Below are 16,188 nucleotides of genomic sequence, written 5' to 3'. Positions count from 1 at the left end.
CATAAAGGGGGAAAATGTGTACCCCTCAGCCAGAGAACTAAATTCTCTTTTAAGGAAAATCCAAAGACTCCCAATAGCATTGTGATAAGTCTTCTGTTGATGTGTTTTTGTCTCCACACCTCCTTCAAGGCTCCTACAGGTTTGTTACCTTCATTCTCCAGGAAGTGGAGAGCCTCATAAGACCTCCCTGGGGTCCTTAAGCAGATCCCCTCTCTCAGTTCTCACAAGTGTGAGAGATCACCAACTCTCGTCATTTTAAGATAATAAAGTCAGGTGTTCTTCATGCAAAAGAGAGGTTGAATGTCTTATCTGGGGCCAACCAGTGACTTTGTGCGAGATCAGATCTGGATGAACAACAGTTCTATAAAGGACCCGTACAAAGGTCAGCTCTCCCTGTATTCACTTCTAGTCTCCTGGTACTAAAAACAAGTTTGAGCAGGATCTATTTCACAGGACCTTGCTCACTCAGAGGCCACTGGGCAGATGACTTCATCATCTTTCATGTAGATATTAAATTTCAAAATCCCTAAGCAATCATATGGGAATACTTATTTTGAGTCTCATAATTCATTGCACATACATTCATAATCACAAAGAGAAATTTAAAAAAACCACTTTTTGGTGTGAACTGAGCTTGATATGTTTTGCGCACTATCTGATTCACAACAGTTACTTAAAATAGATGAATGCAAAATGATGTACCCTCCAGAGGGATTTTCATACTGGCTTGCTATATAGCTGTTTGATAAATTGGACTTGCATTAGCATTTTTGGGGTCATATTGAGAGGGCTCAAAATATACCTATCCTCATGACATGGGCCCTCCCCTTGACCAGGAGTGTGAAAAAATGCACCCACAGCCTCCATCATAATGTTTAACTTGCCTTGGGATCTTTCCCTCAATACTGGGGATAGTCTAACGTGACATATCTGCAATTAAAGGGTGATGTCAGTTGACACCATGCCACAGAGACCAGTTAAACATTGTTCCTTAGAAAATAAGAGCAGGATTCAATCCTAAAAAACTTTGGTAGTAGTCCAGAGACTGAGTCATTTGGCGCACTCGGAGCGTCTCAGCTAGCTGGAACACGTCGAGAAGCACAAGCTCCCTTCACACCATGGAAGCAGGAAAGCAAGAAGTAGGAAAATGTAATTTCAAAATAACATACTGTTCTAGGCATCTACTATTTCCCTCACAATTCAGGTCTAATCTTATTCATTGGTATTAACCCTGGTACTGCAGTTCACCACCTCTGCTGGGTGGAAAAAGTGAAGAGCTGCACTTCTATATTCTTTCCATATTCAACACAATGTTAGGTGCTTGCATTTTTTTCTCTTCTTTGCTTCTTGCAAAAGAGCTGGGAATTGAAAGATTAAATCTACTTTGATTTATGGGCACCTCCCATTTTGATGGGAATACTTGGAATGTACTATATACTTGTAAAATAAATGACTTAATGGAAACTTAAAAGTGTACCCAAGTGACTCTGTGCTCATGTTTGCTGGATTGAAATTTCATGCAAAAATAAAGATATCTAATGTGGAAGAGAGATACTATGGCTGCCCCTCTAGGGGGAGAATGCAGTTAACTTCCTGCAGGAGTTTTTTTATGGCTGATGTAGCGAATTACCAAAAAGTTGGTGTCTTCAAACAACAGATTTATCATCTTAGAGTTCTGAAGGTTAGAATTTTAACATGGGTCTCACTAAAATCAAAGTGTCAGCAGGACTACATTCCTTTGAAGTCTCTCAGGAGAACCAATTTCTTGCCTTTTTCAGCTTCTGGAGTCTACCTGGATTCCTGGGCTCATGGCCCCTTCCTCCATCTTCAAACCAGCAATGGTGAGTTGAGTCTTTTTCACATCACATCTCTCTGTGATCATCTTCTGCCCTCTCCTCCATTTTTAAAAACCTTTGTCGTTAGATTGGACCTGCCTGAATAATCCAGGATAATCTTCCTATTTTAAATTGAGTAGATTCACAACCTTAATTTCATCTGCCATCTTAATTCTTTGCCAAGGAAAGTAACATAGTCACAGGTTCTGAAGATTAGGGCATGGAAATCTTGGAAAAAGGGCACCATTTTGCCTACTGTGATTTCCAACTTATCCTGTGAAGTAAATCATACCACGTAAATTCCAAATGCAAAGGAGTTCTTTTCCATCTGTTTTTCTACAAAGAAAAACAACTGAAATTGGCTTCATACAACAATTACATGAGTAAACTTCCAGTTATAAATTTATAGTAGAAAGAGAAAGGTGTTTTCTGATAATGCATTTTGGTTAAGAGCCAAAGAGTCTTCACTAAACATTTGCTGAAAATACTGCTATAAACAATGACTATTAAAGTTAAATAGTCATCAAGTTAAGTAAAATTCAATTTAACTTAAATATTTATTAGGAGTGAAAGCCAACATAAATGTTGAAAACTCAAATCCTTATTTCTCAACTGCCTCCTCATTTTTCCACAATGTATTTCTGGCTGTTCGGAGGTAATTTCCTAGGTTTTATTAACCTGTAACAGAAGGAGTTTACAGCTGAATCCATGCCAGAGAAAAACTCATTTGCAACCCGATGTCGCAGCATCCAGGGCCAAAGGGATTGAAAGAAAAAAAAAAGCATGAACTCAGAAAACCTAGTTGCCTGGAAGCTGCAACGGGACTAGAAAAAGAGGGCCACCCCAAGAAATGTAGGTAACCTGATCCATTAGCAACATGTCAGCTTTTCTTTGCTAAAAATTTCCAGATAAATACAGTATACATTTAAAAAAATTATTAAGTGACTAATTTATGCCTAGCATGGTTTCAGCTACTGAGAATACAGTCATGCTGTGAACAAGGAAGACCAGGTTTCTCCCTTTGTGGTATTTATATTCTTGTAGAAGGTGTTAGACAACAGAAATGTAAATGCTGAAAATAATAAAACAATTTAATTGTGAGTTTTAACAGCTAGGTCTCTCTCTGTCTCTGTCTCTCACACACACACACACACACACGCTACTAAACCCGTGACACAAATCGAATCATTAAGGAGAATTTCATACAGGACTATTTATAAAGGTATGAGTAGGTTCACAGTGGACAAAGGAAGGATGGTGCAGTACCCCAGAGCTAGCAATTGCAGGGAGCTGTTACCAGAACCAGGCTTGAAGCAAACGACCACCCGATTCAAACCCAAACTTTAGAAGCAGCGCGTCCTTAATCCATGGCAGCCCAGGAGGAAGGGGACTGGGGACATCATTATTCTGATTCATACTCCTATTGCCTGACTGCCCTCCCCCAGCTAAATCCAACTGGAAGCCTGAGATTCAGGGAACCCACTACTGCAGTCCATAAGGATCAGCCTCCCTTGGAACAGAAGAGGATGGGGAAAGGTGGAGACTGTATAGCTAGATGAGCAAACCAAAAACTTCCAGTACGTACTGGTATGTGGAGATGCATTGGAGTAACAAAATGGGGTCTGGTTGGGTATGGGATGGTTCACTGAGATTATTTAGGCAGAGTTCAAGAAAGATTTCTTTTAGAGGGTGACATTTGAGCTGTGGCCTCAAAACAAGAAGAGGCCACCAAGGTACAATAGTATGGGCAAAAAGGACCAAGTGCAAATGCAAAGGACCTAAGGGAGGAATGAACTTGGTGTGTTGAGAAGGGAAAAAAGTTCAGTATGGGTGTAACCTAGTCAGGTAGGAAGCAAAGTGTAGATGAAGTCAAAGAGATAGGTGGCAGCTATGTCAAAAAAAAAAAAAAAAAAAAAAAAAAAAAGCCTTGTCTTAGGTTGGGTCTCGCCATAAGAAAACCACAAGATGAAGGTTTGAGTACAAACAGCTATTTGGGAGGGCACAATAAGGTGAGTGGGAAGTGAGAGAGGGAGGGGAAAGATTCCAGTTAAGGGTGTGTTATTGACCTGGCTACCATATGGGGCTCAATCCCACGGGGACTGTCCACGGGGCTGTACACAGCACATTGCACACTGCTTCCTCCGGAGAGAAGTGGGCTTCTTACTCCTCCACCCATCTTAGGCTCCCTAAGGAGCCTAAGATTAAATTTATGTGTACTTCCTGGCTCTTCTGAAGAAGGCACAATCCCCAGGTGAGGAGATGCAGGTGTTTGCAGTGGGATGCTGCTGGGCAGGTGTGATCAGGAAGGGTAAGTGCTGGATGACAAGGGTCGGGCACCCTCAGAGTCTGCTAAATGTCTGAAAGTCATTTGGACTTTTTCTAAGTGTGACGGAAAGCCATCAGAGGTGATGAATTATTCACATTTGCTCTCTAACTGGGCTGAGTCATTAGAGTATAGGGGTATGAATGGGTTACTTTTATTATTATTGAGATATAACTCACATACCATAAAATGTACACTTAAAGTGCACAATTCAGTGCATTTTACTATATTCATAGAATCATGTAACCATCATCACTATTTAACTGCACTATGTTTTCATCACCCCCAAAAGGAACCCCATACCCATTAAGTCATTCTTAAATGGTCATATGGGGAAGATGGTTAATGATGGTCTCAGTGTCCATAAAGGAAATATTGGGATAGAGAAAAGAGTATTGGCTCCTGAGTCAAACACCCGCAGCTTTTATTACTGTACCTCTTTCCGGCCCTGTATCTATAGCATGTTGCTTCCTTCCCTGACTTCAGTGTTCTTATATATAAAATGGAGGTAGTAGTGTCTCGGTGTTATAGTTTTTCTGACAATTGCAAGCACTCTTGTGAATAAGAGTGCCTGCCCCATAGTCAGCTCTGACGCACTTTAGATGCTATAATCATCACATGTTATATACAAATTGGGTTGGGGATGTTTGCTTCAGATAGGAAAGACAGTCCCACGAGAGTGTAAAGTCCTATGTTTGGGAAGAATGTAAGACTTAGAAACAAAAGAGTAATAATAAGTTATAAGGGAAGTTTTGGTGAGTTGAGGCAGGAAGCAAAACTTCCTGAGAAGGGCTGGTTTGGGGTGCTGTTTGGAGTGTAGTCTTCCAGTCAAGAAATACAGAGATAGAGTGACAGATAGCAGCAACCCCAGGCAATATGGAACTTGCACACCCAAGACCAGAAGTTGCTGGTGACCCATGGAAAATGACCTAGCTCTGTCACAGACAAGGTGAGCTCAGAAAAAGTGCTCTGGCCAGGGTGATGGGGAAATGGACTGATATTAGGAAGAGGTATGAGGTCACTCAGGGAGCCAGGGTGGGGCAGGGCGTGACTCAGCGGGGAGCTAAACTCAGTAGCTGGGCTGTTTACCTATCATTTATAGGCCCGCATGTATCCCCTTCCATGAGTCTAAATACGTGGCTTGGCCAAGGGTGGTGTTGCAAATGAACTGACACTGAAGAGGGGAAAGGGTACAGAACAACGTGGCAAAAGGGGTGACGTCTTCTCCCCAGCACTTTAAAAGCAAACACAAAACTCTACCCCCAAGTCAAGGAGCAAATACTATCAGTTTTTCTCAGATGCTCTGAGAATATTGTAATTACATCAAGCTCCCATACCTCTGACTACCACAAATAATCAATGACACTTATTTATAGAGTCCTTACCAACTTTATCATGCCCTGCGCACCATTCTGGGAGCTTGTAGAATAAATGATTCATAGTTACGAAGGGTACCCCATTTGGCACATGGGAAAACTAAGGACAGAAGTCTAATAAGTTGTCCAAATTCTAAATAGAGCTGGGATTTGAACCCTCGAAGTGTAATTCCACAGCCTGCACTCTTTGACACCAATGAAATATCAGGATGGGAGTATTTATCTAAGAAGTCACAACACAACAAGGTGGACGGTGCCAAATTACCCATTTTTACAGAGACGCCAAGATGTTAGACTCTCATGCACTCACGTTTTCTTCTTCCGCCTCCTCCTCTTCTTCTTCTCCTTCTCCTCCTTCCTCCTTTCTCCTTCCTCCTACTCCTCCTCTTCTCCTTCTTCTTCCTTCTTCTTCTTCTTCTTCTTCCTCTTCTTCTTCTTCTTCTCCCTCTTCTCCCTCTTCTCCCTCTTCCCTCTTCTCCTTCTCCTTCTTCTTCCTTCTTCTTCTTCTTCTTCTTCTTCTTCTTCTTCTTCTTCTTCTTCTTCTTCTTCTTCTTCTTCTTCTTCTTCTTTTCTTTCTGGTTAATTCCTTCAGTGTCCTAAGTACATAATATAATATAATTGAACAACAGAAATAGAATGTGGGCAGTAATAAAAACACCGAAATCAACCATCTGCCCTTCCATCAGGGCCTCACTGGCTCCTCCTGGTGCATTCTGGAGCCTACAAACCAAATTAGGAAACCATTCACTTCTCAAGGCTGAAGCTCACCCCTTAAGAAAGACCTCAAAGAAGAGACACGGGAGTAGAGATGTTGAGCAAACATTCAACAACCCTGCTTTGAACGTTCCGTATCCCCTAGCTGGAAGCTTTACAACATTACACCAATTCTGAGGCAAGCGGAGACAGTGAACATGTACCCCTGAGGATCTGGGGACATCACCACTAACTGCCATAATTTTGGCAGTTTCATCACATAATCTGACAGTCCCTGTTTCGACTTCAAAATCTTGCAGGTTTTGCATTCATCTTCATAATGTGGCTATAAAGTTATTGTTTAACAGTGAAGGTGCAGCTGGGTGTGGTGGCTCACACCTGTAATCCAAGCACTTTGGTAGGCTGAGGCGGGTGGGGCACCTGAGGTTGGGAGTTTGAGACCAGCCTGACCAACATGGAGAAACCCTGTCTCTACTAAAAATAGAAAATTAGCCAGGCATGGTGGCACATACCTGTAATCCCAACTACTTGGGAGGCTGAGGCAGGAGAATCACTTGAATCCGGGTGGCTGAGGTTGCAGTGAGCCAAGATCATGCCACTGCACTCCAGCCTGGGCGACACAGCGAGACTCCGTCTCAAAAAAAAAAAAAAGAAACCAGTGGAGGTGCTTTTTTCCAAATGGCCTGGGATTGGGTTGTGGCTCCAACAATTTCAGGTTGAATAGATATGAAATTTAATTTCTCTATGCTTCAGCTTTTTCCTCTTTATTAAATTATAGAGATGGTATAATGTTGTGAGAAAAAAGTTAATAAATACCTGAACCCCACTAAGATCAAGGTCTGATGTATAGTAAGCATTCAGTACATGTTGTCCTTTATATATTTACCCAAGAAATAGTAAATAAATGTTCATATAGACTTGATACTGTACTGGGTTTTGGAGAGACAGCAATTTTAAAAAATTGAAACAGTTAAAAAGAGTCCCTGTCTTCCTGGAGCTTACAGTCTAGTGGTAAGAGATTATAATAATCTCCAATCTCATGAACAATTTAACAGAATGATGGTGTTTTATATTTTTACTAATAAAGCAGCCAGCCTCTACCCTCTAACTTCTCAATCTTCTTTGAAGATTGATAATGTAGAAGGATGCCCAAGTTTTGTTTCCTGCATTCCCATACTTGCTTGCTGTCTGCCTCTGTTTAAGGAGCCGGGGTGCTAGGGGACTTCGGTGAAGAACAGAATCTCTACTAAGTGCCTGAAGAGCAGGATCACGGGACCTAGAATCAGACTGCAGGGCTTCAAATCCTCACTCTGCGCTTTCTAGCTATGGGACCTCAAGCAAGAATCTTGACCTCTCAGTTTCCTCATTTGTAAAATGGAAACAATAATAATAATACTAATAATACCTATTATATATCCGAAGGTTGCTTTGATTACCAGTATTAATTCATTTTGCAATCACCAACATGATTGCAAAATGAACCAATATATGTAAAGTGCTTAGAAAAAGTTTTGGCATAAAACCAGTTCTCAGTGTGTATTAGCTTCTACCATTTTAATTATTATTGTTTTTATTATATATCATTATAATTATCTTTCTATATTCAATGCTAACCATCAAGTGTGTACTTAATAAATGTTTATTGAACTAAATAGGAGATGGTGCCGGGCATGGAGATACTCATGGTCTAGTGAGAAGAAAGACATGAGGATAACATACAAACATCCAAAGCAAGCTGATGAGTGCTAAGGGTGGCCTAAGAGCCAGCCAAGGCCAAGCGCACTGGTGGCACGATTTGCCTTCCCTCCCCACGGTTCCTGCTTTGTCATATATTGAGAAACCAGAACTTGTGAAAGTCTCCTTCCCAATTCAAGGAAGACTCAATAACTCATCTTCCCACATCAGGGAAGATGATGTGGGAAGATGAGTTATTTGTTTTGTTTTGTTTTGTTTTGTTTTGTTGAGATGGAGTTTTGCTCTTGTTGCCCAGACTGGAGTGCAATGGCACGACCTCAGCTCATTGCAACCTCCGCCTCTTGGGGTCAAGTGATTCTCCTGTCTCAGCCTCCTGAGTAGATGGGATTACAGGTGTCCGCCACCACACCTGGCTAACTTTTGTTTTTTTTTTAGTAGAGATGGGGTTTCACCACATTGGCCAGGCTGGTCTCAAACTCCTGACCTCAGGTGATCTGCCCTCCTCGGCCTCCCAAAGTGCTGGGATTACAAGCGTGAGCCATCACTCCTGGCCAGAAGATGAGTTATTATTTCAACTTATGTTATAAAGTGTGATAAATTTTTTATTATGTATTATATAAATTGTGATATTATTTAACAAATTGTGATGAATTTCATATAATATAAAATTTACCGTTTCAGACAGTTTAAAGCGTACAATGAAGTGGTTTTTAGTATATTTTTGATGTTATACAATCATCACTACTAATTTCAGGACATTTCCATCCCCCTAAAAAGAAATTACTTACTTCGCAATTACTTCTTCCCCATCATCCACTGGCTACTACTATACTATTTTATGTCTTCCTGGATTCATCTGTTCTAGACACTTAATATAAATAGATTTATACAATTTTTGGCCTTGTGCATTTGGCTTTTTTCACTTAGTAAAATGCTTTTAAGATTCATCCATGTTGTACTATGCATCAGTGCTTCATTCCTTTTTATGACTGGATAATATTCCATTGTATGGATAGTCCACATTTTGTTTACCCATTCATTGATTGGTAGACATTTGGGATTTTTTCCATTTGTTTGGTATTATGAATAATGCTGCCATGGCATTTGTCTACTAGTGTTACATGGATATATGTTTTTATTCTTTTGGATATATATTTAGATGTGGTATTGCTTAGTCATATGGTAACCCCATCTTTAGGTTTTTGAGGAAGTGACAAAATTTTCCACAGTGGCCGCTATATTTTACATTCCTATCAACAATGAATGAGGGCTCCAGTTTATCCACATTCTCACCAATACTTGTTATATTTCTTTTTTCTTTTTAATTATAGCTATCCTAGAGACTGTATACTGATATGACATTATAGTTTTCATTTGCATTTCCCTGATGATTGATGATGTTAATCATTTTTTATGTGCATTTTAGCCGTCGGTATACTTTCTTTAGAGAAATTCCTGCTCAAATCCAAGTCCATTGCATGTATTTTAATTAGATTGTCGTTTTATTGCTGAGTTGTAAGTGTCCATCATAGATTCTGGATTCTAGACCCTTATCAGATGTATGGTTTGAAAATATATATATTTCCTTCCATTTGTGGGTTACCTTTTTTACTTTCTTGATACTATCCTTTGATGCACAAAGTTTTTAATTTTGTTAAAGTACAATTTATATATTTTTTCTTTTGTTGTTTGTGCTTTTGGTGTCATATTTAAGAAACAAAAACATAATCCAAGGTCATAAAGATTTATATCTATGTCTCCTTCTAAGAATACTATGACTTCAGTTCTTATATTTAAGTCTTTGATCCATTTTCAGGTTCTTTGTATAAGGTGTGAGGTAGAGGGTTCAAATTTATTCTTTTGTCTGTGCATATCAAGTTGTTCCAGTACCATTTGTTGAAAAGACTATTCTTTCCCCATTGAACGGTCTCAGTTACCTTGTTGAAAATCAATTGACCATGGATATTTAGGTTTGTTTCTGTATTCTCATTTCTATTCTGTTGATCTATATGTCTATCTCTTTGCTAGTACAACAAAGTTTGATTAATGTAGCTTTGTATTACATGTTAATATTAAAAGTGTGAGTCCTTCAAGTTTGTTATTCATCTGGACTTTGGTTATTCATGGTTCCTTGCATTCCCATATGAATTTTAGGATCAACTAGCCCATTTGTGCAAAAAAAAAAAAGCAGTTATAGTTTTGATAGCAGTTGTACTAAGTCTATAGATTAATTGGGTACTAATGTCATTTTAACAATATTTTCTAGTTTTCCAGTTCACTAATATGAGATGTGTTTCTATTTATTTAGGTCGTCTTTGATTGCTTTCAAAAGTGTGTTGTAGTTTTCGGTGCATAAGTCTTGTACTTTCTTGGTTAAATTTATTACCAAGCGTTTTATTCTTTTTGATGGTATTTTAAATGTAATTGTTTTTTAAATTTTGTTTTTGTATTGTTCATTGCTGGTGTACAGAAGTAGAGCTGATTTTTATATTAATCTTGTATCCTACAACTTTCCTAAACTTGTTTATTAGCTCTAATAGTATTTTTTTATGGATTCTTCAGGATTTTCTCTACATAAAATCATGTCTTCTGCTAATAGAGATAGTTTTGCTTCTCATTTCAATCTGGGTGCTTATTCCTTTTTCTTACCTGACTGCTTTGACTGGAACTTCCAGTATAATATTGAATAGAAGTGGAGAGAACAGACATCCGTATACTGTTTCTTATAAATAAAATGTCCAGTCTTTCACTGTTAAGTATGACATTAGTTGTGTTTTTTTTTAATAGAAGCTCTTTATCAGATTGAGGAAGTTCCCTTCAATTCCTAGTTTATTGTGTGTTTTCAACATGAAAGGTGACAGATCGTGTCTGATTCTTTTTCTGCATCTATTGATATGATCCTGTGGCTTTCTCTCCCTTTATTCTATAAATATAAGGTATTACATCAATTGATTTTTAACAAACCTTGCATTCCTTGGATAAACTGCACTTGGTAATGATGTATAATTCTTTAAATAGGCTGGTGGATTTGGTTTGCTAGTATTTTGTTGGGAATTTTTGTGCTAGTGTTCACAGGGGATATTGATCTATAATTTTCTTTTATTGTCATTCTTTGTCTGACTTTGGTACCAAGGTAATACTGGCCTCAGAAAAAGTTCAGAAGTGTTCCCTCTTTTTCTATTTTTTGTAAGGTTTGAGAAGAATTGATGTTATATTTTTTAAATGTTTGGTAAAATTTACCATAAAGCCACGTGATCCTCAGCTTTTCTTTTTTAGAAATGTTTGTTGGATTGTTGGTTGGTTTTAATTATTGACTTAATATATTTACTTGTTGTAGGCCTATTCCGATTTTGTATTTCTTCTTTAGTCGGTTTTGATAGTTTGCATGTTTCTAGAAATTTGTTATATCCAAGTTATCTAATTTGTTGGTATACAACTGTTCATAATATTCTCTTTTAATTCTTTTTATTTCTGTAAGGTTGGTAATGATGTCCCCACTTTCATTTATTATTTTAGTCATTGGGATCTTCCCTTTTTGCTTGGCTAGTCTAGCTAAAATATGCCAATTTTACTGATCATTTCAAAGAGCCACCTTTTTGTGTCATTGATCAGGGTTTATTTTTGAAGGGAGGTTTTCACTTTATAGTATCTGCTTGCAATTTGAGGGAGATTATATTGGTTTCTGCAATCACAAATGTACTGTTCTCTAAGGTGCAGTGTTTAAAAAGTGATGTCTCTGTATTTGATGAATGGAGTAATACATGTACTGACTTACAGAGAAAATTTTCCCCCTTTTGGTTAAATGATGTTGGCTACATTCTGACAGATGAAGCCTTGAGCAGTTAATAAGGAGAAATTATTGCTAAGGACACTGAAATGTGTTACAATCATTTTAGTGCTTATATTTTCTGCCAAAGATAAGTTAAACCAAATACAAATCTGCAAATGTAAACAATTACTTTATATCATCTTATTCTCAAATTCTTCCTCAATTTTTTATTTTTTATTTTTATTTTTATTTTTTGAGATGGAGTCTCGCTCTCTCACCCCGACTGGAGTACAGTGGCATGATCTCAGCTCACTTCAATTTCCACCTCCCGGGTTCAAGCGATTCTCTTGCCTCAGCCTCCTGAGTAGCTGGGATTACAGGTGCCCGCCACCACGCCTGGCTAATTTTTGTATTTCTAGTAGAGACGGGGTTTCACCATGTTGATCAGGCTGGTCTTGAACTCCTGACCTTGTGATCTGCCCTCCTCAGCCTCCCAAAGTGCTGAGATTACAGGTGTGAGCCACCGCGCCTGGCCAATATTTTATTCTCTAGGTACAGCACTACCTTTTTTTTTTTCTTTTTTTTGTTTTTTAACAGAATGCCCATTTCATCTTATCCCACAAACCCATAGAAATCTCCCTTTGGGAGGTAAAACCAGAAAAGAAGTCCTGACAAATAGCTACACGGCCTTCCCTTTTCCAGATCTGAAACTTTACACAGCCTGTCTCCTCTGCCTCATGACCTGATCTATATCTAGCAAATTCCTATCCATTTTCTTACATCTTTCAGAATAGAGAAGGGTCAAGAATGCTGGACTTGTTTTTGCCAGAACAATCTTTATGAAGAGCATAAAGCAGGTGGACCTTGATCTACTAATTGCAGAAAAGCAAATACATGGTCTTGTGCACGAGGCAGGTCAGTCATGCGTGAGTGATGGTCTGGGCAAAGGGTTAGTGACAGGAAAAGCTGAATTGAGAACAAGACATCACAGGATAGCTCAAGATCTGAATATAAAGTCTAAAATGACCTTCACCTCCCTGCCAGATACACACACATGGGTGCACGAACACGTGCCATACACAAGTACACATATAGACCACGAAGGCCTTCCTTTCAGTCACACAAAAACATATGACTACCTGTGATCTGAAACCACTTTCTTTTGCATTTGTCTCCAAAGGAAATGGAAATGAAAGCAAAATGGAAGGACGTGAGGTCCTTATCCTTGGAGATCCTATGGAGTCTCCACAGACATTCCTTGAAGAAATCAGGTATGATGGATGCTAATGCAGAGCCTGGCGTTTAGCAAAAGGGAGTCCTACATTTCGTGAGCTGGATTATGTGTGTGTGTGTGTGTTAGATCGTCTACATAAACAACCACCAGCAATTCCTCCCATTCCTGTACACTCATGCCACTACTTCTATCAAGAATAGGAGTCTCCTTCTCTTGAATCAAAGCTGTTCCTGTGATTGTTTTGACCAACACAGTGCAACAGAAGTGATACTGTTTCTTGGGAAGCCTGAAAGTTTTCACGTTTGCCTTTTGGAATCCAGCTGTTATTGAAAGAAGCTGGATAGACTACTTAAAAAAAAGAGAGAAACAATGTGGAGAGAAAAAACTCATTTGCTTACTTTTATAAGATCTTAGGTGGTTTGACTTCTTAAAAACATGGCTTTCAATTTGAAATAAAAGTAAAATAGCTGTGTCTGTTAAGTGCTAGATAGGGGTGCAACTGCACACTGGTCTGTGAAGTCATGTCTGCATAGCCTACACACAGCTTCCAGAAATAGGCTTTCAAGACTTGGTTCAAGATACCCTTAAATATGTCTTTGTTTTCAGGATGATGAACATAATGTTTCTTAGAGAAGCAGAAAGTCAACACTTGGGTCACATGTTCATCTCTTCTAGTCTTGAATACTTCTTTGTATGGGGAGCTCATCAGCTTCCAAAGCAGAAGTTCTACATAGAGACTACTCAAATGTAAAGTGAAGTTCCAACAGAGTTCCAGCAGAGCCACAAAATCAATCCATGTCTCATGCACATTCCATTCTCTGTTCACACTAATCACTCCAAAGGAGAATTAAGGGACTAGGCAAAACTTGTTAACTTTCTCAGGTCCTCTGGGTAAATGTCAAATGACTGTGAAAATGGGACTCTAGTGAAGGAGAGAATGGGGCTCTCTGGAGTCTGACTCATTCCAGCTAAGAAGGTTGGGACTTTTGAGGAGGATCCAGGTTCCTTGACTTATTTATCCAGATTTATTCCATTCTTACTCATCCATTTGCTCATTGCATAAACATATATCCATTATTGATCAAGTGCATGCATTGGGAAGTATCTTTAAATACATTAATGCTCATCTTCAAAACAGTGTACAGAGTAAGTATTTTTATCCCTTTTACAGTAGATTCAGAGAAGGACTTTGCAACAGTCACACATTTAGCCATGGCCAGAGTCAAAAATCTTACAAGGTCTTTGTATTTCAAAGCTCATGTTGACTCTGTTACCCTTGTGTTACCCAACTGACATTAGACTGAAACATCTAGTTTCACCTATATTATAATTTGCTTATTTAAAAAAATTTACTCACTCTTTATAAATAAATTTATTTTAATAAACTCTACATGGTTAGCAAGAGAAAAATCATACATTGTTTTAAATATCAGAGCAATATTACTGACCTCAAATGGAAAGGAGCAATGAAAATGAAGCTGAATTGTTGGGTTTTGGTTAGATAAGAGGCATTTTCAAGGGCTTGAGCCTAAAGTTTGTTCTTACTGTTATAAAGGGAAACTAGCAAGTGGTACCCAGAGGTATTAGAAACATATTGACACACAGCTGAGACTTTTCCCCCCTATTATTTAAATGAGGAAGAATAAAAGAGAATTCAAAGGGCAATGAGTTCTCAACAGGCGTTAGCGACCTTCCTTTTGTGCACCTTCTAAAACCACCCCCATATCACTGTCAAAGAACTGCGGCTGTGTACGGTGTTTCTTCTCTCAAGAGTGCCTTGAAAGATCTTGAAGAGACAGACAAAATCCAGACAAATGCCATGCAGTATGAAAAGTATAATGTCATCATGCTGTCCAAACTTTTTGATCACGAACTCTTGTAATAAATTTTTGAACCTATACTCTCTACATACATTTATAGTCCCCCTTTTAAAATGAATATATGTGCAAGGGCATGCCAGTATTTTACGCATCTTGTAAAGCGAACAAAAGTATAATTTTTTTTTTTTTTTTTCCACATGATAAAACTTTAATTTTAAGGAAATTAAAATAAGACATAAAAATGAGGAATGAACTTGATAAGTGGTAAAATACTAATAAATGTACTTTAGAAATTCACATTTCTCTCTTCTTGTCTTTGTTTTACCTGTGACCTTGTGTGGCTCTCTCTCTCTCTCAGTCAAGTGTATGTGCACACCCATTCACACCCACTAATCTATGCTTCTAGTGTGTGGGGGAGAGCTTATCAATGCTTTCAGTTCATTGCTTTCAGTTCGTAATGATTTTCACAGTGGACCACCCTGTTACCACTTGTAAGCCTTACCAGAGGAACCAGATGGCTGCTATATTTGAGTTGCCAAAACAGTAGCAATAAAACCCATAAAATGTGGAGAAAAGATATTTTCTTTTTTTTATTGTATTTCAATCCTGACAGTGTCATTAAATAATGAGAACTTCAAAAGCTCACTGTGAAATTCACAAATTATTAAGAGTCTGGGCCATTGTTCTCATTCTTCATTGTTAAATAATTAAGCCTAGATCATCTCAAATACACACACTTGATTGGTGTCATTTGATGGCACTACAATTTTTGCTTTAACAAATTAGAAATATAATAATATTAAATTGACTTTGTTTCTTATCTTGCATTTATGTTTTGATGATACAGTATCTGATCATATTTGTTTATTCAATTGGTGTGAATTTTTTTTTTTATTTTTATTTTTTTTATTATACTTTAAGTTTTAGGGTACATGTGCACATTGTGCAGGTTAGTTACATATGTATACATGTGCCATGCTGGTGCGCTGCACCCACTAACTCGTCATCTAGCATTAGGTATATCTCCCAATGCTATCCCTCCCCCCTCCCCCCTCCCCACCACAGTCCCCAGAGTATGGTATTCCCCTTCCTGTGTCCATGTGATCTCATTGTTCAATTCCCACCTATGAGTGAGAATATGCGGTGTTTGGTTTTTTGTTCTTGCGATAGTTTACTGAGAATGATGGTTTCCAATTTCATCCATGTCCCTACAAAGGATATGAACTCATCATTTTTTATGGCTGCATAGTATTCCATGGTGTATATGTGCCACATTTGCTTAATCCAGTCTATCATTGTTGGACATTTGGGTTGGTTCCAAGTCTTTGCTATTGTGAATAATGCTGCAATAAACATACGTGTGCATGTGTCTTTATAGCAGCATGATTTATAGTCATTTGGGTATATACCCAGTAATGGGAT

General features: G+C 38.4%; 1 protein-coding gene across 7 annotated transcripts in view; it reads left to right on the top strand.

Moving 5' to 3' along the window:
• LOC129137475 (uncharacterized) overlaps window positions 1-16,188 on the top strand; it is a 168,199-nt gene that overhangs the window by 17,704 nt on the left and 134,307 nt on the right. For 4 of the 7 annotated variants that reach the window (XM_054669582.1, XM_063797462.1, XM_054669580.2 and 1 more), the window contains 2 exons: window positions 1,779-1,841; window positions 12,893-12,983. In XM_054669582.1, coding sequence (XP_054525557.1) covers window positions 1,779-1,841; window positions 12,893-12,983 — 154 coding nt within the window. The remainder of the gene's footprint in view (window positions 1-1,778; window positions 1,842-12,892; window positions 12,984-16,188) is intronic. The other 3 variants (XM_054669583.2, XM_063797461.1, XM_063797460.1) reach the window with 1 other exon arrangement.

The sequence above is a fragment of the Pan troglodytes genome, chromosome 18 (genome assembly GCF_028858775.2).
Source record: "Pan troglodytes isolate AG18354 chromosome 18, NHGRI_mPanTro3-v2.0_pri, whole genome shotgun sequence".
Classification (NCBI taxonomy): domain Eukaryota; kingdom Metazoa; phylum Chordata; class Mammalia; order Primates; family Hominidae; genus Pan; species Pan troglodytes.
The sequence above is the reverse complement of the archived record's forward strand: the minus strand, read 5'-3'. Positions and strand labels throughout refer to the sequence as shown.